The following is a 23,646-nucleotide window of genomic DNA, read 5'->3' on the forward strand; positions in this document are numbered from 1 at the left end:
CAGGTCTGATTTTCACTATTGCTCAAATAGTGCTTTACTGCGAAGGATCGTTCTCATATACGACAGACTACTCTCTATGAAGGTAAGATTTTATTTCTTTGATTATTTCACACAACTTTACATTTATGGAGCCCAAAAGCAAGTCCAACTAAACCACTATACAAACTCTTTAATAATCCACTGTGAAAGAGCCGGTAACAGGGCTTGGGCTACCTGTGGGCTCACTCGTTAAGTATCGTTCTTCAATTGATCTCCCGTAAAGTTCGCGGACCCACCCGTTCTCAAAACGCTCCACAAGTTTTTGTGTGGGTCTACCGCGAACGGTGTGTGACTTTGTATATGTATTGGGCGTAATAGCCATCGAACTTCTTTCGCGAACATCAAGCAAGGAATTGTCCACGAAGGCAGCCATGGCTTTAAGCCACGCGCTCTAGGGTTCCTTCTACGTATGCGCGTACGCTTCACGCATGCGCTGTAGTGGAACTTCGTTTTGTGACTGAACGCAAAAAAAAAAAAATTAAGTCCAATTTATAACTCGGGCGTTTCATTCGGAAAGCCTGAGTAAAAAACGAAGCCGAATTTAAGATGAGGAGGATCTTACTGCGGAAGTCCCTCGTAATAACCTGCCCTTGGACTTCAACATTTATTCAAGCGGGCGGCCTCGCGTGTTAAAATATCAAGTACTTTTGTCTCCAAATTGGTCATATGATAAAACACTTATTGAATAAGTGGGACGACTGGATGGGAAAATATTTGGCTCTCTATCATGGCGCACGGACCTCGCTGCGCTCGGTCCGTACGCTATGACCTCGAACCAAATATTTTCCCATCCTGCCCTCCCACTTGGTCAATAACTACATATACTACCCTGTGTAGGACAGCACCCTCTATGTTTGGATCCTGTTCAGGCTCGTGTTCAGAAAACAGAAGAAATATCCTTTCCAACGGAACGTCCAAGTCTAAGCCAAATATTAAGGGAGTCCCCCTGGTAAACATGGTTTTAGATTTTAGAACTTTTTTAGTTTCGTGCATAAGGTTTACTTTGCAAATTCCAGAAGAATGAGTTATAAACAGTTGCCTTATCATTTCAAACATTTGTGTTTAGTCAGATTAGCTAGATGAATAAATGAATTACCTTTACCAGCTCTTCGATCGAGTTCCTGGTGGCCAGTGCCGAATGGCTTCTTCTTCATTTTCTTCCTGGAGTTTTCTCCACTAGGAATTTGTCAACGGAGCTGACTGATCGTCTTCACTAACCACACTTGCGTATGTACGCTTGGATGTAGCCTTCTCTTCTCTTTTGTCAGAAAACACACTACTTCCACAGTTCATTTTTTAACACAGAGTTGACAGAAACGAAATAACGTGGCAATCGCACTCGAGAGATTATGTGTCTCATCGGACTGTTCATCTTAAAACTTGCCAATACGGTTGTCAACACACCTGTCAGTTACCAATATAATCCTGATATTCCCAGAACAGAACCTTGAAAAACAAAGCGTCTTTTTTACTGACAATCGCACGCCAGATATCGGAAGTTTTCTCGCGCGGGCCTCGCGTGGACATGGCCAATCTACAAACGAATTTGAAAGTAAAATGTTGACATCGAATTGTTCTGTAAAATGTACCATAGTCGGGCGCTTTCTCCAATGTATTTATTTCTTTTTTCGCTTACAAGGTACTGTAACTCGTTATTCCGTGTTTTGAATCCGTCAACACTTTTCAAGCTTGGAAACAAAGCATACAGTCACCGGCAGGCTGCACGCAGAACAAAATTTATATCGCGTGAGCCTCGCGCTATCGCAAAGGAACGTTCGGGTTATTTTTTAGATTAATTTCTACTTTTTTAAAATTTAAAAATAGTAAGTAAAATTGTTGTCCAGTCCAGTTAAGTCAAGTCCAGTCGGTAGGCACCAACAATCCATGAGATGTTGTGAATGATATATATCATCAGGTGACTGCTATGACGCAGTCATGCAATGATTACGAGTCATTCGAGTGTAAATGTAAACTACAATTACACCATGTCTTGTTGGTAATGTGGGCTAGTAAGTGCAGCATTTATACCTATAGGGATACGCTGTTATTAGAGTTTCAGATTTGCCATTAATGACACACAGTACGGAGCGACAGACCTTGCCACTCCGACCATCCCTACCAATGACACATGGAAAGTGTTTGACACATATATACCTGTGAGGTTGTTTAGCAGGGAAGCAATCATCATATTCTCTCCATGATTGCATTACGAGAGTTTCTACTTTTGTCACGTCATGAGACCGAAATTGCGATGCAACGTGTGCCAAACCGGGATTCATATGTCGTTGTATAATATGCTCCATCTTTCCCAGCCCGTTTTTCAAGAGTGATTCCAAAGTATATAAATATGTTATCTGACCCTCTGTTATCCTTATGGTACAAGGCAGTCTTCGCCCAGTACCATGACAGAGCTGAGCTGCGTTTCATGAAACGCATGCGCATTACTCGTCAAAGAACGTTCTTCGAGCCAAAGCTCTTTTGGTCAGCGTCTTCTTTCGAAGGGAATTTTACCTCGTTTTTGTGTGCCTCACACAAATTTTGTAGCCACATTATGGCACAATCCGCGTTTCCGAAGGAAACACTTGAGGTAAAAATTCGGCTTAATTTTTTTGTTGTTGTTATTTTATGCGTTCAGTCACAAAACGCAGTTCCACTACAGCGCATGCGTGAGGTATATGCGCATGCATAGAAGGAACCCAACAGCCCGTGGTTTAAAGCAATGGCTGCCTTCATTGTCAATTCCTTGACAATTCCTTGCTTGACGTACGCGAAAGAAATTCGATGGCTATTTACGACCAATACATATACAAAGTCACACACCGTTCGCGGTAGACCCACACAAAAACTTGTAGAGCGTTTTGAGAACGGGTGGGTCCGCGAACTTTACGAGAGATCAATTGAAGAACGATACTTAACGAGGGAACCTTCTATCGTGAAATATCAAGCGAAACCTGCTATATCAAACGAGTTACCTCATATTATGTTTACATGTATTCACAACCGTGTCTTTAGCCGTTATCGAGAATCCATTAGAATACCAGAAGCTACTCTGAAACGTCTCAGAAGAAAGGGCAGAAAACTGAAGGAATTTGTTTAAGAGCGTGTTCGTCCAAGCGTACCGAAGTCCTCTTGGCTACTTCGCTATGTGAAGGCTGGAAGAGTTACAAAGAATGTTGGTAAGCTCAATATGAAGAGGGTGAGATTAAATAAATTTTCACAACATGAGAGGAAGTATTTGTTGAATTGTTCTCAGGTTATATCAAAGGATGATTAAATTATGAAATACATATATATGAACTGCGGTTATGAAACGTATATGTGCACGATCCTTCCCAGTAAAGCACTATTAAAGCAGTAGTGAAAATCACACCTGAAAAAAATTCAGGCCTGTATGGGATTCGAACCACTGACCTCTACGATACTAGTGCAGCGCTCTACCAATTGAGCTAACAAGCCAACTAGGAGCAGGCCATCAAATTAATTCGACATAAACCCGTAGATGATAAATCAAACAACAAACATATGAAATACATATATATGAACTGCGGTTATGAAACGTATATGTGCACGATCCTTCGCAGTAAAGCACTATTTAAGCAATAGTGAAAATCAGACCTGAAAAACATTCAGGCCTGTACGGGATTTGAACCACTGACCTCTGCGATACTAGTGCAGCACCATACTAGTGCAGTACCGTACAGGCCTGAATTTTTTTCAGGTCTGATTTTCACTATTGCTTAAATAGTGCTTTACTGCGAAAGATCGTGCACATATACGTTTCTTAACCGCAGTTCATATATATGTATTTCATATGTTTGTTGTTTGATTTATCATCTACGGGTTTATGTTGAATTAATTTGATGGCCTGCTCCTAGTTGGCTTGTTAGCTCAATTGGTAGAGCGCTGCACTAGTATCGCAGAGGTCAGTGGTTCGAATCCCGTACAGGCCTGAATTTTTTTTCAGGTTTGATTTTCACTATTGCTTAAATAGGGCTTTACTGCGAAGGATCGTGCACATATACGATAATTAAATTGAAGCAAAGAGCAAGTCGGTATTTATTAATGTTTTCTTGTAATCGACCCATGTGTCTTTCTAAGAGTCAGACACACGCATCAAACTATTGTAAAAATCAACCGAGTTCAGATATAGAGAAAAACCTTGGTCCTACTCCAATGTACATTGACCCTAGCAAAAAATAATGGCACCATAGAGCCAAGCTAATAAGTTGGTATTTGGACAAAAGTCAGGACAATGATGGATTGCAATGAGTTTATGCTCTTTTATATGACAATAGTAAACAAGGAATCAATTCTGTTAATGATCTTGTGTCGATGATGAATATTGGAAATCAGTTGAATTCAAGTTCACAGATTTATCCTCACTTTTAAATGTGTTGAGACTTACTATGAACTTTAATACAATGAGAGCTACACTGGTACTGTTCATCAAGAAGCTACAATAGAAGGATATCAGTACTGTACCTTCTTAGATAGAGCCTTTCAATCACTTATATCCAAAATTTCAACAATTTTGTCTTGACAATAGGGTGTACTGCAGTTGCTATCTATTGTAAAGGTAACATGGGCTTGAAAACATGTGATTCTCATGGAAGGGATATTTATGGTAGATGCCATCCTTAAGTTACTTTTTTGCTGCTTGAAGTATCATCACAGCTGAATAGTTAAGTTCATTATGTTCAGAGTATACATAACAATGATTTATTACACGACTCGGGCAGTCAGAGGGCCAATAACTAAAATCAACCAATCAAAATGCTCTATTGCCAGTCCAATATTCTCTAAGTATTTGACCGGGCACTGTCCCGAATGGTCTCAAATGATATTGCACTTGTGTCCTTTGAACTTCAGTCATATAATAAATCTCTTATTAACCAAGCTTGCTCGGGACCATACTGGAAGAATATCAGCCCTCAGTCTTTTTTGTACGGACCTCGCTGCGCTCGGTCTGTACTGTCAAGACCTTGGGCCAATATTATCCCAGTACGGCCCTCGCGCTTGGTTAATAAGATATATATATTTGAATAAAGGCTGATAGTTTCTCAAGAAACTGTTTGGGGCTGCGTCGGTGGGGGTAACGAAATAATTTGAATAGATCAACAAAGTTGAAATGGTAAATTGGCCACCGTTACGATTATAAAAGCTGATGTTTCGAGCGTTAGCCCTTCGTGGGAGGGCTAATGACGAAGGGATAATGCTCGAAACGTCAGCTTTTACAATTGTAACGGTGGGCAATTTACTATTTCAACTTTGTTGATGCATTCAAATTATAATGATATATTTGAGTTGAAAGGGGTTAAAATTAGTAAAGTTCAAAATAGTACCCTTTTTCAGAGTCATGCCTGTGAAACCAGAAAGTTCAAAGTGAGTTATGGTGTGGCTGTCTATTCACTCCGCTACTCCATAATAAAATCATGTAGTTATTGGAATTTAAACACCTTATCTAATATTATTCAGTATGGCAAAAGATTATATGAAAATTCATCTTTAAACAAGTACTTACTATCAGATGATTTGCAAAAAACTGTTGATCTTTGTGGAACTGAAGTAAAATTAGATCCAAAAAGTGATTACAGTGAAGTAATATTGTCCGATTCAGTTGACAGCAAATCAATTCTCGAAAGTCTTGTAAGAAATAATAGTGAATGCACAGGGTTTTGATGTGGTTTTCAGTTTTTTGTATGATGTATTTTTAAACCCACAAAAAGGTCAAAATGTGTGCATTCCCTCTTGGTATTTAATGAAAGTCAAATGCCTCTTATTGAATATACTAAAACTGTAAATAGCACTGCTTCTCTTGTTGTGGCCATCAGCAATATTCAATATTCAGAGATTTTCTTTTAAAAACATTATGAATTATTGAACAGTAATATTGCTTCAATCTACTGATTTCTGACAACTTCCCTTGGGTGAATATTTGGCACCAAACTGTGACTCGGTACCCCATAATAGATGAAAAATTCCCAATGTTGCGTTATTTGGTTATTTGATAAAACTAATCTTGCGTTACGAGGTTATTTAATATAATCAATGTTGCGTATAACCAAATAACGCAACATTCAAATAACCACGTAACGCAAGATTGGTTTTATCAAATAATCACGTAGCGCAAGATTGGTTTTATCAAATAATCATGTAACACAGGATTGGTTTTATCAAATAACCAAATAACGCAAGATTGGTTTTATCAAATAACCAAATAACGCAAGATTGGTTTTATTAAATAGCCAATGGATATGACAAAGTTATCATAAATAAAAGAACATATCACGTAAAAAACGACCAAAAGCGAAATAAATAATAAATTTTCAAACGGCGCCCATAAACGCCCGAGGTAAGCAATGGGGCATTCTGTCTACGCATGTGTTAAATCTTTTGGAATGAAAGAATCCTGGCGCCATTTTGATTTCTCGAGCTTGCGATGGCGGGTTTCTCTGGGTGATCTATTACTCTTCTAGGGGATATCATGGAACGAGATGAAAGAAAGTTAAATACCTACATACACTGCTAACGCTCTAGGTACTTCTGGAGTTTCCTTCGGCTTCCCATGAAAAGATTTTTTACGATCAAACTCCCTAAAACAGCTAAGAAATTGCAAGAAATTGGCAAACAACGGGATTAAAATTAACATTAGCTGATCTCCGGATGTTCCCACAAGTGCCAAAGCAATTAAGGTGAGTCTGAAGACCTTAGAATTTGTGGTGTGATAAACTTGGTGTGTGTATTTTAAGATAATCGTAAGGCAGAAGGCCCCTTTAGACGGGAGAAGTTTGATGTTATTCTGAATTTGCATTAGATTTGGAGTCAAATTTCTACAAATCCTACTGGTGCCCAACTCAAAAATACTGCTATTAATAGGGTCTTTACCTTTTCTTTACAGCCCCTGAGGATTGCAGTCTTTAAAAAATGTACAGCAACGAGGATTAAAACTTTATTGCGAGCAGTTTTGGTGCATTTTAATGGAGCAAATTATGGTAGTTTTTCCAAGTCATAGATCGCAGTGATCGTCTATCACTGGGATATGCCGTTCAAGTCTGCTTTAGAGGTACTCCTGGATTCCATTTCATTGTTATAATAGTCTTACCTCGTAGATCTTATTTTGTGGTGTTTTATTTTATCATTTTTTATTACATACGGCGTAGATGATGTTTTTGCCCTTCGAGTAAGTGTTCCGGCAGAAAATTGACGAAAATTTGTTTTAGTCTTTTGCCCCAACTCAAAAATATGTTAAGCGAATACTTTATTTATCCCTTTTCCGAGCTATGCAAACTCCTTAACCAGAAAAAATGCGTGCTTTTCGCCACAAAGATTTCTTTTAAACGTATTTGCGGTCGAAAATGACGTGTACTTTGCTACCTTTCTATAATCAAAAAATGAATAGATATTCTAGTCTTCTCGGATAAGGACGAATAAACCGTAGGCCCCGTCTCCTGCAGTGGTAGGGGTAGGAGACGTTAATTTCCCACGCACGAGATTACTGTGTGGTGGTTGTCCTCCCCTGGGGTGGTATGGCTGGGAATTGGCCCTAAAAAGCTCCTATTGGGAGTGGTCAAGTTACGTATATATGTAGGTATGTATGTAGGTACGTTTCGGTTCTTCAGTGGAGTTTTCGAACGACCCCAAAGTACTGTTTAGTACACTCGATCATAGTACTTTAGGTCCATCGCGCTGAAGTATTCTGAAAAATTATTAAGTTTAAAAGAAATGCTGTAAATAGAAAGAACTAAGGGTTTGTAGTTGTCCAAAAGATTAAAGTGTTCCATACTCGGGATCTTTAAATCGCCAAAACTTTTTCGTCACAGATTCTCATATTAATGTCCATCCTCCGTAAACGATTTCTAAGAGCAAGCTGATCCTCCAGTGTTTTGGATTGTCTGCCAGTTTTGATCAAATAAAAATGCATTCATACGCTGTTTTGAAAAATGGATGGAAGGAAATAACAATGTGTTCTCTACTGTTTAAGGATATGTGGAGAGGACCTATCATTGGAATCACAGAGAGAATGGAGGGCTGAGAAGACAAGTTTGATGGCAAACTTTGCTCATTGTCAGAATCAGTGAAGGATGGATAAGAATATGCCGAATGATCTGATGCAGCTTGAGGGTTTTCACAGTTGACTTGATGAGGTTGCTGATAGCTGATAAACTTCTTCACACACTGATATATTATTTGGTGGCAGAAAAATTGACATGGCCAATCACCAGGCTGAAAAATAATGAACTGTTTTGCATAATCAGCCAAACAAGTGCTAAGTGCCATGTGATATGCTGTATTAAAGTCCTCTTTGGACTTAAGTTGTAACTCCACAGAGTCAACAAGGTGTAGGTCATCCATTTTTCTCATTGTTTTCACATTGTCGTTTTCCGAATACTGATGGGTGTTGAGTCGCTGGTGTTGAAGTTCTGGGTTGAAAAAAGCCTCAGTAAGCCAGTTTGGCATTACAGAATCGTATGAACTGCTCATGTTTTGCATAGATCATGCAGATGTTATAATTTGTAGGCATGTGTTTATACTGATGCCATTTAGATCATGCATGATACTGGCCTGCAGCACACTAAAAGCAGGTATGTTTTTAAAAGCTTTAACGACTATTGTAAACATTGACTTTGCTTCAGATGCCTTATCTCTCTGTGGTCTTTGTTTGGTGTGAATTGAGGTGAAATCATTCTGTTTGAATGATTTGCAATGATTTTAAGACAACGGTTTAGCAATGGTGTTCACTGTCCTTCTAGCACAAGAGAGACCCATAATGTGTTGTGTGTCCATACCTTCTTGATTTAGATTACAACTCCTAAGGTAAAGGGCATGGTCAGTTTGAAATGCATTGCATGCCTGACTCAAACAGTAGCAAAGATTGTAAATAACTGACACAGCCCTTCTCTTATTGAGGTTAATACGCTCAGCAGAGTGCCTTGCTGATGTAATTTTATCAAGAATGGCCTCAGAATTCTCTGAACATTTCAGGCTGGTAAATGTGGATTCCCTTGTTAGCAATTAACTCGCTGTATATTTTGTTTTTGACCAAGCTGAGTTCTTGCTTTATGTCACATCCTACAGAAGACATGGAAGAATAAAACTTATTTCAGACAAGCATAATGTTCAAAATATGGCTTTCAAGGGTTAAATATTTGTGAAGAGTTGACCTTGTTGTAATGCATTAGATAAAGATTCCTGTCATGTACATGGAACTAAATTTGCTTTTATGTACAATCACTCTTTGAATTTAAATGGATGGTAGCTGTTGCTTTTCTTATGTGAATCAGGTTGTCTTTCAAAAGTAGCCTTTGTTTCCATTAGTTCCTCATGAAGGGAAAAAGCATTGTTGTAAAAAAAAGGTCAACACTAGGCTTACATTAATCAAAAGCCAGGTTACAAAGCTCAGTACATAATCAACCTTAAATACTGCAACTATTAGTTCAACTTGTTATTTATTTCTTTGAACAGTGAACTATAGACTCTGGATGAATTAATGCTTGTACATGTATTTAAGGTGGCTATTGCGTACTATTGTTTGTACCATTTTACTGGTTTTGGTAAAATTATACATGTCTGGATTTTAATTCAAATGTATCTTTATTTACTTTTTTATTTCTTTGTTTTATCAGTTAATTTGAAGCTAACTCATCTGATTGACCCTCCATCAGTATTTCTTTATTTAAAATTATAACTTTAGAGACTGATGCATGGCTGGAAGGTTACTTCAAAGAGCAGTCCAGAGGTAAATTGTCTGCCTGTCTGTTGACTGATTAATTTCCACTACTGCCCTGCTACTTATCAGAGGGCTAGTGATATGAATGCGACAACAACAGTTTGTTTGGAGTGTGTGTGTGTGTGCTGGGGGGGGGGGCATTCACCAGGGGTAGGAGGTTGTGTTATACTAGAGTTTGGGAGCAAATCTAGCCAAATATTAAATTTCAGAGGCTTGGATTTTTTAATTTCTTGCTCAAAATTAAACTTCCCCTGGGAGCAACTATGGTTGTAAGTTTCTTCTTGCTGGTTTGTTGTTTATACATTATTTAGTTTTGAAGACCTTTTATCTCGAAATTTAAAATGACCCTTTGATGTAAAGGTTCCTGGCATCACAGTTTTGTTTATTATTAAAGATGGTGTCTACACTCAACTAATTAATTACACTTTTCTACTGATTACAGATGAAAGTGGAATAGATTACAGTATGGAGAATAATGATGTTATGGTGTAAAGGGCTAATACTGTAGCAACTTTCCCAGAAAAATGCATCAGCACCAAAATATGCATACTTTGTTTAATAATGTTAGCAGGTAGGGTATTAACTTTCAGCTGAGAAAATGTGAGTTTAAATTTAAAACAGTACCAACACTCATGAGAAGAGGTTATATACTTTGGTTATCCATGGATGCCTCCAGTTTCCACTCTCCTTTGAAAGGAGAGTGGAGCTTGAGGTGATCTTGAATGAGAGGGCCACTATGCAGATGTAAATTACCCAAACTAGTCTCACCTGTAAAGCCAGTTTTTTCAACAGATGTTGGCTCAACCTGTTGTTCAGTCCCAGTTTCCTGAGGCTCATGAGTCAAGGTAACGGATGTTTCTGCTAATGAGAAGGCTGGTAAAACATTTTGTGCTACACCTAAGGTCTGTTCAGTGAACTACTTGTTTGTGGAAGCCATTTCTAATTAAGATGCTTTGATCGTTTGAGGTTTGAGATGAAGTGAAGGGGCCCTAATGAATGCCACTTGTACTTTTCAGCATCAAGTAAAGTGACTGAATTAACCTGAAATGACAAAAACCAACTTATGTTGAATTGGATTTCTTGCATCAATGTTCTTTTTTTAAGGGACAACAATAAAAGATAATTTAGACCTTTTGGTATGAGTGAGGTATTGTTGAAGCTGTCCCCTCTCCTCCAGTAATCTTTGTAGAGCACTCTGAGCTTGTCTAAACCAGGTGTAAAGAGTTGCACTATCAAGTATTATATCAATCGATTCTCTGCATTCCTCCAAACAAAAAACACATGACCGCGACTGTACACCCGCAGGATGCAATTCTTTAATTATGACTCGCACGGTCTCCTTCTGGACAACAAGACTGTAGTCAGTTCTTAATCGCTGGTGCATTTGGCGATAACCATGCAATAGTGTTCCTGCATGGACAAATGCAACAGATTACTGGACAGAAGTTGACCTAGATGACATTGATGTGATTGATGGTGAATGCTGCGACTGAACAAGCCCCACAAATTGTTTAGAGGAATACAGAGAATTGATTGATATAATTATGTAAGAGCAACAGTTGAAAGTGCTGGTGACATGTGTCAAAGTTACTGTGTTTACATTTCTGTGCGAAATAAAGGATACTTTAAAAGCCTATGAGCATTGTGTAACTACTCATGTGCACGAAGTAATTTGACCCTATTCGGCCCAAGCTTTTTTTTGTCTTTTGAGACCGGGGAGGGAAGCGAATTCCACCCCCTTCACCTCCGTAACTTCCAGAATATTTGAGCAATGACAATGAAATTTAGAGGGCATATAGTATAGACTGGAAGATGAGCAAACTGATGAAAGTTTATTTCAAGGTTTTAGTGTAACACAACAGTGTAAGTCCTGCAATCATCAAAAAGTTATCACAAAATATAAATAAATAATACAATATTTCCACCGGCTCAGATCGCAGCCTATCCCTTGTATAAATTCAGTACACTTAAAGTATACTTTAAATAGGTGATCAAAGCTTTAAAAAGTATACTTTTTTTGTACTTGAAGTATACTTTAAGCGTACTTACAGAAGTATACTTACACAAGTATTCTTTAAAGGAAGTATACTTAATGCATACATGTAAAAACAGCTGAAACAGGTTTAATCAACTGAACATTTATTATTAATATATAAATGTGAGTTATGCAATACAAATCTGATTAAAAAAAGGGGTTTTCAAAAATATAAAACAGCACCTCTGCTCTGATCATTCAAGTTAATTGGAACTCCCTGAATTTGATAATAATGCTGCAAAGTAATATTAACCCATTAACGTCCAGTGCGCCCTCATGCGCCCGGAAATAAAACCCCTCTGAAAATCCAGTGCGCCCTCATGCGCCCTGTCAGATATGACTCGTTTTTATTGGCTGTAGCTAAGAAACCGTAGTCCCCTGGGTATTGAAATATAACTGAACGTGACCTGCATAAATTAACCTTTCATTTGATGTTATGTTTTTCATTCAGCGATTCGTGTGTGATTTTTAGCGAATTTTTGAAAATAGCATTCAGTATTTTAGCGTGGCTTCTCGCGGATTTGACGATACTTCGCGTTCTTCCGATGAAGAAGAAGAAATCTTTCCTGGTTTTTCTCTCTCGAAGTGGCTGAAAATCGACAGGAACGGCAGAGAAGGCTACAAGAAAAATCTGCGTGATGTTGATGGAGAAATCGGGTAGATCTTTGATTTCGGCAAGCGCTAAGGGGGAACAAACTCCGATGTCCATATTTTTGCTAGCAAAGAAGAAGAAGACGATGAAGTAGATAGCGACAACGAAGATATGCCTTTGGGGTTCATTGGTCAAACACATTGAGTGAAATTGACATCGAAGAGTTTACCATAATTTCCTCATGGCCCAACGAAAGATCTGGGCGAGGGTGCAACATCGAAAGATTTCCTTAATCTTTTCATCGACGATGGGAGAAAGCAAAGTGATAGACGCGCCTTCGAAACATATGCTTGTGAGCAATGCGGCGTTGCATTGCATTATGTCAGCAAATGCGTGGCGAACTCTCCTGCTTTTCAAAATAGCACGAAGGAAATTAACTCTTAAAAAACACTTAACCTTTGATCTTAAATTGTACCTTGTTTTTTTTTCGTTCTTTGGAGCGCTGTATTAGGCCGTAAAGCCCAATTTCATTTCACCTTCACTTTGCAAGTCGTGAACTGGTCAAAGATAAAAACAACTTTCTTTGTTTGGTATAATCTAAGCTTTGTTCGTAGTCTCTAACTGAAAGGGTTCTATTCAATCGATAGTTATTTCATTCTTCAATACTTCCATAGACGATTTACTGCCAGGTCTGTGTAAGCTTAACTCGTAACTTCTAGTTTTTTTTACCTCGTGACGTTCACTGATGTCAGCACTGGCGGTAAATTCAAATTTGATCTGTGCAAGAAAACTTACGAATTTCACTCTCTTACCCGTGAGATGGCCTGTTTTAATGCAAAATGTTTTTGACTAATTCTTTTTGTTTGCATTTCTGCTGAGTTAAGAGCAGCAATTGAGACTTACTGTGGTTTTAAGATGTTTTCATTTCCTTGTACATAGTAGGTAGTACAGCGATGGTCACTTTGTTTACTTGATGTCCATACTTTAATATTTTTTTTAAAAAAGCATAACATACATCTTCAGTATTTAAGCAGTTTAAGTAATTCTTTATTGTATTGGCAATCATGTTTTAAAGTTTCACTGCTGAAGAGTAAAACCAAGACATAAAATGGTAAATTTGTTTGGACCATGTGGTTTTTTTTAATTGGACAGCCATTTTGTCTGGATTTTCAGGGGTGGTCTGGGCTGAGGGATTTGGACCTTAATGGGTTAATATATATACTTAGAAATATATAATCATGAACAGTAACAATCTGCAGTTTTAATGGCCACATAAACTCATAATAAACTCATCTTTCTTTTAGCAATTATTATAACCAATGTACATTGCAAAGATTAAAAATTCTGTAATTGTCAATCCATTTCTGTATCTAAGACAGATTTTACAACAGGTGTTTTAAGAAGCTATTTTTTCATTTAATCAACAACTTGGAGTGTACTTTTTTTACTTAGCATCAAGACAGGTAATTTTGTTCCTTAACGCTGTTTTGACCACACCGTTAGATGTCATATCTAGGAACTTCTTTCTTGTGTAACCTACAAAACAATGAGAAAGACTTGGAGAACCTATTATCTCAAGAACACACCCAAATATGATCCCTGTAACTACTTTCTTTGGGCTGCTACTTTTCCAGATTACTTAAACTTATAACTTCTTTAACTTCTATTTTTCTATTTATATTTCTATTTATATTAATTAATTAATTATATTAATTTATATTAATTATATTTAATTATATTAAGTTAATTATATTAATTTATATATTTAAATTTATATTCTATTTATATTATATTTCTATTTCTATTTTTCTATTTATATTCTATTTTTCTATTTATATAACTTCTGTTTTTCTCTATTTTCTATGATTTTCTCTTTCTCTTTTTCTTTAACTTCTTGTAAGTCACTACCTCTTGTATGTTGTTGATCCCATGCTATTTTCAGTATTACACAGCAAGTAAAGACATTTTTGAGATGGGAAAGGTGATCAGAATTAAGACAACTGCTTTTAGTATTCTTGAACCAATAAGGATAACAAAGAAGGCTTTGTTTTAGCATATTTTAAGATAAATGCTACAAAAGAGAAAAGTTTGTAACAAGCACCACCGAAAAAAGATAAACTTATTGTGGTTACTATTCCCATCTCAAAAACATCAGCTCTAATTTAGTTCTCTATAGTTATACTTCGTAGTCGTATAAGCAATAAGCTATTTCAGGGAAACTAACAAAGGCTTTTCATCAATACTGTGTTTCATACAAGCTACTGTAGTGGACAACTGTAAATGCTGATTGGTAACAAAAGCATTATGTAGTCTAAGCAACATACAGTACTATACGTAAAAGCAGTAAAATGTTGATCATTGATTGACATGTCACTGTTTCTGTGTATGTTAATGCTTACACTTCAAATCACCTTATTGACAACTTCTACAAAAGCTTCTGAAGTTATTAGAAACAAATTTTTGGTCAAAATGTTAAGAATTCGTTCCCAATTGACTGCATTAAGCTGCCCTTTCAAAGACTGGCTCATGCAGTGTAAACATCTTATCATTTACTAAGTATTGTAAAGTATTTATTATACTTACTCAAGATGCTCTCAAGAATGCCTGTATCATACTCCTCCCTACAAGCTCTGATCACAATCATCGCTGAAAAAACAGCCTAGCAGAAAACAGGCTGTTGCCCTTTTTTGGTATATGCTTTCGTAAGATGACTGTCATAGATGTAAACAGATCTTCCTGGTGACAGTTCAATCATCTACAAGCATCAAAATACAGTATGTTTTCATTTAAATGTCAGGTTGATCAATTTTCCCAGGAGTAATGCTCCTACCACTGACAATGCTGTTGCCTAAGAAAAATTTAATGGTTCCTGTTTTCAACAGTTTGGAGCCCAAGGCAATTGTTTTAAGAGCCCAGCCTAGGAGTCATTAAACACAATATTAGATGGGAAGGAAAACTTCAGGGTACAGCATTAGGCAGCATCCTAATGGAGGCAGCATGGCTGAGTGGTCAGCGCATCAGACTCGCCATTCAATGCTCCCAGGTTAAAGTCCCACCCTGACCACTACCAGGAATTGTTTCACAGTAGCTCTGAGTTGAAATCCTCACCCACGCTTGTAAATAGTCGACTGGTTTAATCTCTACGGCCAGTTGGGATTCTTAACAATGTTGTGTTAAATTGGAATTATTGGTTTCAGTTGTCTGCTCATGCAGCCCCACTAGCTACTTAAGCTATAAAAAACTGCGGATGTTAAATATAGAGACTTTCCTTTTACTTTATTCAGGACTGATATACATGGAGGGGGTTCAATTAACACGTTAAAGAACAATAATTCACAAAAAATTGCACTACATACTCGAATCCAGAAATACTGTGATTTAGCTCAGGCAATTTTATAGGTATAGCTGACCAAGTGCTAAATAAAGTGAAGTGAATGATTCTGACATAAGTGCCCCCAGGATTGGCTACTGATAAGTGCATTCATCATTATAAATTTTTTACACACGACTAGGGATGCATTAAATAGATATACGCAGCCAACTGCACTGGCGTAACCTTTTACATGAAATTTACTGTTAAGAATGGTAAGGGCAAGTATAAACGGCTAAACAAACTATCAACGAAAAAGAATGGCAGAAACTCAGCACTCTCGCTGACAACTACACAAGGGTAGTACTTTTTGTCCAGATACATTGCTTGAGTTGTTTTGTCTTCCTTTCTCTGCAGTTCGGTTTCATCGACGACGATAAATTTAACGTTGTCTTCAAGAAATTGCACCAGAAAGTATCCTACGGGGAAACATATAATTCTTATAAACAAAAACTAAAAATCGAATTAAAGTGATCTCGATTCTTAGAACACGAAAGACAGCCTGATACAGATGTGGTGTTTTTTTCATTAACGATTCTTTCCATTTGGGAGAACTGCATGTAAGTTTCTTTTATAGTGCAAAGCACGATGGAGTCTGCAACAGATTAAGAAAACGCTTTGATAATTTATGGAAAAGATCGGTCTTTATTTAACTTACCATTAAAATGCAATAAAATTTAAGGCTTAGCTGGCAAGGAATGCATCTTTACGTGTGAAATGAACTTGGAACTTAATTGTTTTGTAGAACAATTTCACTTACTTCTTTCACCATACTTGAATGATGGCATTGTTTTCCTTCTATTGTCTTTCTTTGTGTCTCTCACTGTTTCATGAGACAGAGGCAAGATCTAAATACAAAAGGTAAAATACCAACGGAATATAATTGCGAGTCAACGACATCAAGATCACCGAGAGAGAGCTCGATAGACAAAGTTCGTTCGCGAGCTCGTTTCGCCCGCCAAAACTAAACTCCTTGTCCCGTATGTGACCAAAGAAGGAAAAGTATAAGATCCCGTATTCAAGCCGACTGCACTAGATGTCAGCGGAGTGTGACTGGAGGACGGAAGAAAAAAAATACGGACGATAGTGAGGATCATTATTCGGCAAAAAAGCTAAAGAAGGGTAATTTGCTTGGACCTTACAACCAGTATCTTTCTCAACCGGGATTAAAGATACCTCGAACAACCTTTAGACGTTGGCCGCAAAACCCGACGTCTGCTGCTTTGCCCTCGGACGACCGCAGCATGGAGTTAATTGGTAATGACGCGCGACCGAGCAGCAGCTTTTCCATTGGGACTACCCGAAATACTTGCAGAAGATGAACAAGAAGGCATCGGAGATTACCTTACGGCTTTCGATTCTGAGGACTGTGAGTGCTGGTAACGAAAAAACTGATGAGCAAGATAGGGGATCTGCAGATGTGCCCCTATACAGTGGAGCGCATATCACTGTGGGAGTCAGCATGTTGTTAATTATTACGTTTGCCATTCGACACAGTCGATCTCCTGTTAGGAGAGGGAATTGCAGTAAATGTAATCTTCCCTGTCACAAGCATCACAGCTTTGTGCATCTTGGTGGACTGTAAAAGAGGCCAGAGTATGTATGTTTGTAAACTACCTAACAGGTATGAGAAGGATTAATATGATGACATACTATTTTAACTAGTAATGAGAACTCATTTAACCACAGTTAGAAGTTATAAGGGTTCATTTTCTTTGTCATTTCCAAGTGTGGTACTGTGCAAATAGAAAAGAAGTCAAAATAGTGTTAATAAACATGTATTTACAGTAGTTGCAACAACTCTTTGAAATACTGTCTCGGAATAAATGATTACACTGTATACCCTTACTTTACACCAAATTTATATCACTGGTTTCGAAAAAAATAACTCTTGTTATTTGCTCTTTCTGTCTGGTGTGTCAGAAGTTTCATCCAGAAAACCATCAAGAAAGATGTGCATGTTGTATATGCTTTTAAAAATAATTTAATTGTATTTGTTACATCAGCAGTAAACCACCTCTATTTGATACCCTGCTGTATAATGGTTAGTCCCTATCATAATTTGGGAAATGCTGGGGTGGAGTACTAAAATTCAGTATGCATGCTTCCCATTTCATGTGTATAAGTTTTTGTGTATATGTTGCATCAGCTTTGAAAAAAACTTAAAAATACAGAAATTCTGAAAGAAATGTGGTTCCTGTTGCTTCTCAACAATTGTGTTCTACTGATTTCAAATGTTGTTTGGAATAGTTTTTGAACATATATAACATAAATTATATTAGTTTCAGTGCTGAAAAGATGTCAAGAGATTTTAAGTTTGCACAATTGCGGGCCAGATTGTCTGTGATTTGAAAAGTTTTAAATGTATACTTAAAGTATACTTTATTTTCTAGGCTGACCTTTATGCAAATTTCAAGGTTTAGAAAAGTATAAGTACTTCATTTATCCTTTTTTTGTTGAAGTCTAAATTAAGTATGCTTCAAATGTACTTCATTTCTTTAAAGTACAAAAAAGTATACTTTAAGTATACTGAAATTCTGCAAGGGATATTAGATGAAAATTAGACTGAATATATAGTTAGCCAATAATTTTATAAAGCAGTTTCATTTCAGTACCGATAAGGGTTTTTTAAACCTGGCAACAACGCTCTTGTCAACACATCTGCCCTCTAGAAATTGACAAGCCTGCAACGTAATCAGAAAGATTAGATAATCCACTCTCGTTTTCACACACTGACATTCATCCCTGACTCGGCATCTCGTAAGATTTCGCAAAATCAAGGTTTACTGTACTGATTCACAGAGCTGTGTGTCGTAGTATTGCAACATACTGCTAAATGATCTTTTTATATCAATAAAACGAACTATTGACCTCAAAACATAGCTCCTCAACTGTGGCAGTTATTGTCGTCCACGGAAACAACATCCGTGACAGCCGATTACGTGACCTAACAAGTTTCCCATTTATCGCGCGATAATTTATAATTTATCGCGCGATAATTTCCATTTATCGCGCGATAATTCCCATTTATCGCGCTATAATCTCCATTTATCGCGCGAGAATTTTTCATTTGTCGCGCGATATTTTGATTTTATCGCGCAAAAAAATAAATGTCATGTCCCCCTATGGGCCACCGTAGTTAAGGATAAAATTGAATCTCATCGAAATTAGATTTGATCAATGATATCCATAATGTTCGCCTAACAAAGTATATTCTACATACAAGGCTAAAAGATTAGGAAAAAATTATTAAAATGTTCGAACCAAACGTTTTCTGCTGATTGCTATCATCAGGGTTGAAAATAATAACCGTCTACACATACATATATATCTTATGCGATTCCCGATGGGAAAAGTTTGGGGACATAATTAATTAAGAAATAACTTGTTTGTTCATACAACAAGCACCTTACTCCACTATCAGGGTTATATTCTGCGTCTAAATTCACCTTTTTTACCTCAAGTTCCATGACAGGTTGGGGCTTGATTTTATCCCCTCTTACAGGCCTGTGCCATAGTTGTAAACTTGAAGTGCATGCCTTAGCTTGTGTCATATCAGAGTCATTTTCCAAGTCCTTGATATCTTGACAACAATACAAGCTGAGCTTGTATTGTTCAGCTTGTATCGTACAAGAAGATCAAAGGATTTTAGGAATTACTTTTCGAAATGAAATGTTGATGAAATGATTAATAGTTTTTCAACTTTTCATTTTAAAGAGTTCTTGAATATGTTGCGTCTGGTCGTGATAAAGATGTTGTGGATCCCGATAAAAATCTGTTATACACGCGTCGGAAGGAGAGACAAGAACAACTCGCTCAAAGTGATGCGATGCCTGAGGAAAGAACTGTTGAATTTCCATCAGCTGGATGGTCTACAAATTTGCAACGCATGCCATTATTCACAAGGGCAGAGATGGATTTACATATTTCTAAATCTGGAAAAAACTTGAACAAAAATAAACAGAACCATGCAGTTCCAACAAGCATGAAAAAGGCAAAAACATTTCTTGTTGATGAATATCTGAAGGACTTAACTTGCACAAGTGGCGACCATTATTTCTTTTTTAAATGCTTGTGTTACCATAGTTTCAAAAAAAATGAGCCACCCCATAAATTACAAGTTGCACTTTGTTTAGTAACTGGAGCTGTTAAATATGCCTCATGTACATGTGTAGCAGGAACTGTTGGTTTTTGCAATCATGTGCTGGCTGTTATGATGAAACTCTGTAAGTTCAGCTTGTATTGTTGTCAAGATATCAAGGACTTGGAAAATGACTCTGATATGACACAAGCTAAGGCATGCACTTCAAGTTTACAACTATGGCACAGGCCTGTAAGAGGGGATAAAATCAAGCCCCAACCTGTCATGGAACTTGAGGTAAAAAAGGTGAATTTAGACGCAGAATATAACCCTGATAGTGGAGTAAGGTGCTTGTTGTATGAAGCTGGGAAAAATTTGGGTACACAGGCATCTGATGAGGCTTTGTTAAAAGACAAACTTCAAAAGATCAACCCTAAGTTTTCCCTGTCTCAAATTATGTCTACTGGTTGTACCAACTTACAGGAAACAAAATTTGGAAAATGTCCAAGTGGCTCCTATGCAAGTTACCAGTTACAGTTCACAGAGTCTAATTTTCAAGTTTTCTGTAATATTGACTCAATGCCAAGAGTAGACTGTCATAATGAACAAAATGCTATTTCTGTATATCCTCCATTTCCTTTGCAACAATCTGAGCCATATGAAAAGCCAGATGATTTAAGAAGCAGCCAGGAAGCACTCCTGGAACATTTGATTGTTGATGAGGTAAAGCTTAATACCATCGAGAAGAAAACAATTGAACAAGTGGCATCAGAAGAATGGCAGGCAGAAAGAAAATTTCGGTATACAGCATCTAATTTCTATACAATTTTAAAAAGGCAAAGGAATCATGACACTCTAGTAAACAGTCTGCTTCATCCCAAACCATTTACTGCCAAACAAACTGCACATGGGAAAACCTACGAGCCTGTAGCCTTAAAGGAGTATAAAAAATATATGTTTTCAACAAGGAATCCAGTTTCAGTGTTCAAAAGTGGTCTTGTTGTCAGTATGGCCTCTCCCTTTTTAGCAGCATCACCAGATGGCAAGGTCATTGACCGAGGCTGTAGCAAGGCTTTTGGGTTGGTAGAGGTTAAATGTCCTTACACAAAATTTCATGTTAGTCCCTTAGAAGCATGTGCAGATGAAAGTTTCTTTGCAGAAAATGTAAATGGAAAGCCAAGGCTGAAAAGGGGGCATCAGTACTACTTCCAGATACAGGGTCAACTAGGTATTACAAGAGCAAGTTGGTGTGACTTTGTTATCTATACTAACAAAGGCATAAGTATAGAGAGGATCATAATTGATCCTCAATTCTGGGAAGTATTGAATGAAGGCCTAAGGAACAGCTATTTTGAATATTTCATAGCACCAGCCTCTGTAGAGTTCAGTAAGCACTTGAAGGGTTAACTACCACAATCTAATCTTGTCATGAGTAAAGAGAATTGTGTCTCATACCTAACTGGATATGTTTAAACCAACATGGTCTGCATAATAAGATAGCTTTGAGGATAAAGCTTTTGTAAGTTTAGTACCTCTTTATTATTTGATTTTAAGATCTTTGGAACTACATGTAAAACTTACATCTTAAAGTGTTTGGGACTGAAAGCAAGCAAATCACATCCTTAGTTTTAGTTGGTTTAGAAAATAGTTAACCTGAGAGATATCATGAAGTTTACATTTATTAAATTGACTGAAATTCTGTAGTGTACCTCAGAGCTCTGTCTAACTCAGTGTTAAGTGGAAATGAGAGGGTCCTGAATGTTACATAAAAAGGCACAGACACTCCACATTTGGTTTACTACCCCAAACAAACTGAGGGGTACAACACTATCCCATAAGTGAAAATTCTTGATTTTTTTGATAGCCCGTTCAACATGTATTCTAACAGAAGCAATTTCTTGAGTCTTGATAACATCTTGTGCTGTCATTTGGCTATTGGAACCTAAAAAGGGGGGAATGTTTAGGGTTACACCCAGTGGGAGTAGGTCTTCAATTGTAAAACCTTTATCGGCCATCACGGTGTCACCATTGTCAAACTTCAACTTCAGGAAACCACTTCGTTCAACAATTTCACGATCGGAAATGCTTCCACTATATAGCTGACTGATAAAAGTTATAGCTCCACTGGGAGCAATTCCAACTAAGCTTTTTAGAGTTACATGGTTCTTATAGGAGCTGAACAGTTTGGAATTCAACAGAAGGCTGGAAGGCATTTGCCATCTTATTTCCGTACAATCGATTATTACACGGGTGGAAGAGTACTTCTCTTTAAAGCTGTCAGGCATTGTAGCTCTTATGACCTCCCTATTAGGCCATATAGATACTTGACCAAATTTTAAATATATATAATTAATCCAAGAAAGGAATGTTCTGCTTACTGTCGATTGTGAAATACCAAACAAGTGAGCCAGATGTTTTTCTGAAAATCCTCTTCTCAGTCTGCACAGAACAAAGAAGAACTCCTCTCTGGGTTCTAAGCTTCTTCGTCTACCTATGCTAGTACATCCCTCTGGTTCCTCGTTTCCACCATCGTAAAACTCCTTTTGGACAGTTCTTTCTTTTGATGAACAGTACCTGATGTTTTCTCCTTTCGATCCAGTATTTAAAAATTCAAACACAGCATTAAATGTTGCTAAGTTAGGAAATCCAGTATAAAAGGCAATGTCCTCGTCGGTAGTAAAATTGCGTGGTTGAAAAAGGCGGGAATCTTTAAGATTCAACTGGCGTTTTAATACCTCTATTTCAGCCTTTAACTTCGCATTTTCGAGTTCAAAACCTCGAATACTTACAAGTTCTTTAACTTCACCTGTTTGATCTCCACACGAATTTAAGCTGCTTTCCACATCAGGATAACTAATAGCTGCCGATGAAGTACAGGTTTCAAAAGTTGCTTTAGCTGCATTTGCAGTTGTTTGACTTTGACTTTGAGATTGTTGCAACTCCTTGTTTGAACACCCTGTTATAGAAGAAATATTGCGACATTTAGGAGGTGCTCTCTTTTTCGGAGAACCTGGTTTGGACCACGAAAATCGAGATGGAATTACCCCTGCCTTCACATAAACACGCTGACCTCCAACAGCTTTAACCAAGTCCTCGGGCTTAAAATGAGGAGAACAGACCTTCGTGTTTTCGCTGACTCTAAACTCTTTTCCTTCGTCTCGACGAATGGCATGGAGCCAACGCTTTTTTAGGATAGTGTCGTCCGGAAATTTAAAGTAAGAAATTTTCTCCCCACTTTCGTTTCTGTACTTCTTTTTGGTACAGTTTGGCACGCAACAGTTTTGCGGCATTTTCAAAACCTGGCGCTCTTCACATCAGGCGGCCATTTTTATTTACTTGGCCCAACTAGCCTCGTTTTCAAGTTAAACGCTCCCAGTCTCTTTTCGTTCTGCATAGGGTGTATTCTTGGGTTTCAGGTGACGTCACAGGCTTTGCTGAAGTTAGTATCCGCCATGTTGGTGTCCCTCGGGTGTCAAATTTATGCATAATTAGTCGATTTCTATAGTGAAGCCCCCTCTCTTATCGCCGTATTATTTCGCCAACTACATGAATATCCAGAAAGAAAAAAGCGATAAAAGTATCTGGCATTCATCTTAAGGTATCCCAGTGCTCTCTGAGTATGCCGAAAGCTTAGAGAGTTGGAAGGAAAGATGTTTACAAAAGATCTCGGTCATCGCGGTTGACCCTGCAAGCGTGACAGCCGAGAAGTTCAGTCCAAAATGCTTGCCTCTTGTGGAAGTGTCGGATTTGCTGAGTTACCTCGTTCTTGAGACCAGCTTCTACACCAAGAAGCAGTTCAAGG

General features: G+C 37.7%; 2 protein-coding genes and 2 long non-coding RNA genes across 6 annotated transcripts in view; 2 read left to right on the plus strand and 2 right to left on the minus strand.

The window, feature by feature from the left end:
• Positions 1–3,752: 3,752 nt before the first annotated feature.
• The window catches only part of LOC111345523 (uncharacterized), a 140,728-nt gene continuing 120,834 nt past the window's right edge, over positions 3,753–23,646 (plus strand). Inside the window, exons 1-3 of one of the 2 annotated variants that reach the window (XR_015989550.1) lie at positions 3,779–6,731; positions 6,938–7,102; positions 8,021–10,901. This is a non-coding gene — a long non-coding RNA (uncharacterized LOC111345523). Of the gene's footprint in view, positions 6,732–6,937; positions 7,103–8,020; positions 10,902–23,646 lie in introns of those variants that run through there. The other variant, XR_015989549.1, reaches the window with a different exon arrangement.
• Positions 11,580–16,744, minus strand: LOC148727336 (uncharacterized). Of its 2 annotated transcripts, XR_015989539.1 has the most exons (4): positions 16,524–16,744; positions 16,071–16,182; positions 14,977–15,148; positions 11,580–13,929 (listed from the first exon to the last, which is right to left on the minus strand). It is a non-coding gene; the product is annotated as an uncharacterized LOC148727336 (long non-coding RNA). The 2 variants fall into 2 exon arrangements; XR_015989538.1 differs by having other exon boundaries at positions 14,977–16,182; positions 16,524–16,743.
• LOC148727337 (uncharacterized) lies at positions 19,719–21,543 on the plus strand. The gene has a single exon (XM_088727521.1). It carries the CDS (start codon positions 19,749–19,751, stop codon positions 21,249–21,251), a length of 1,503 nt encoding a protein of 500 aa, XP_088583647.1. The 5' UTR covers positions 19,719–19,748; the 3' UTR covers positions 21,252–21,543.
• Positions 21,578–23,134, minus strand: LOC148727338 (uncharacterized). The gene has a single exon (XM_088726471.1). It carries the CDS (start codon positions 23,132–23,134, stop codon positions 21,578–21,580), a length of 1,557 nt encoding a protein of 518 aa, XP_088582597.1.

The sequence above is a fragment of the Stylophora pistillata genome, chromosome 7 (genome assembly GCF_964205215.1).
Source record: "Stylophora pistillata chromosome 7, jaStyPist1.2, whole genome shotgun sequence".
NCBI classification, from domain to species: domain Eukaryota; kingdom Metazoa; phylum Cnidaria; class Anthozoa; order Scleractinia; family Pocilloporidae; genus Stylophora; species Stylophora pistillata.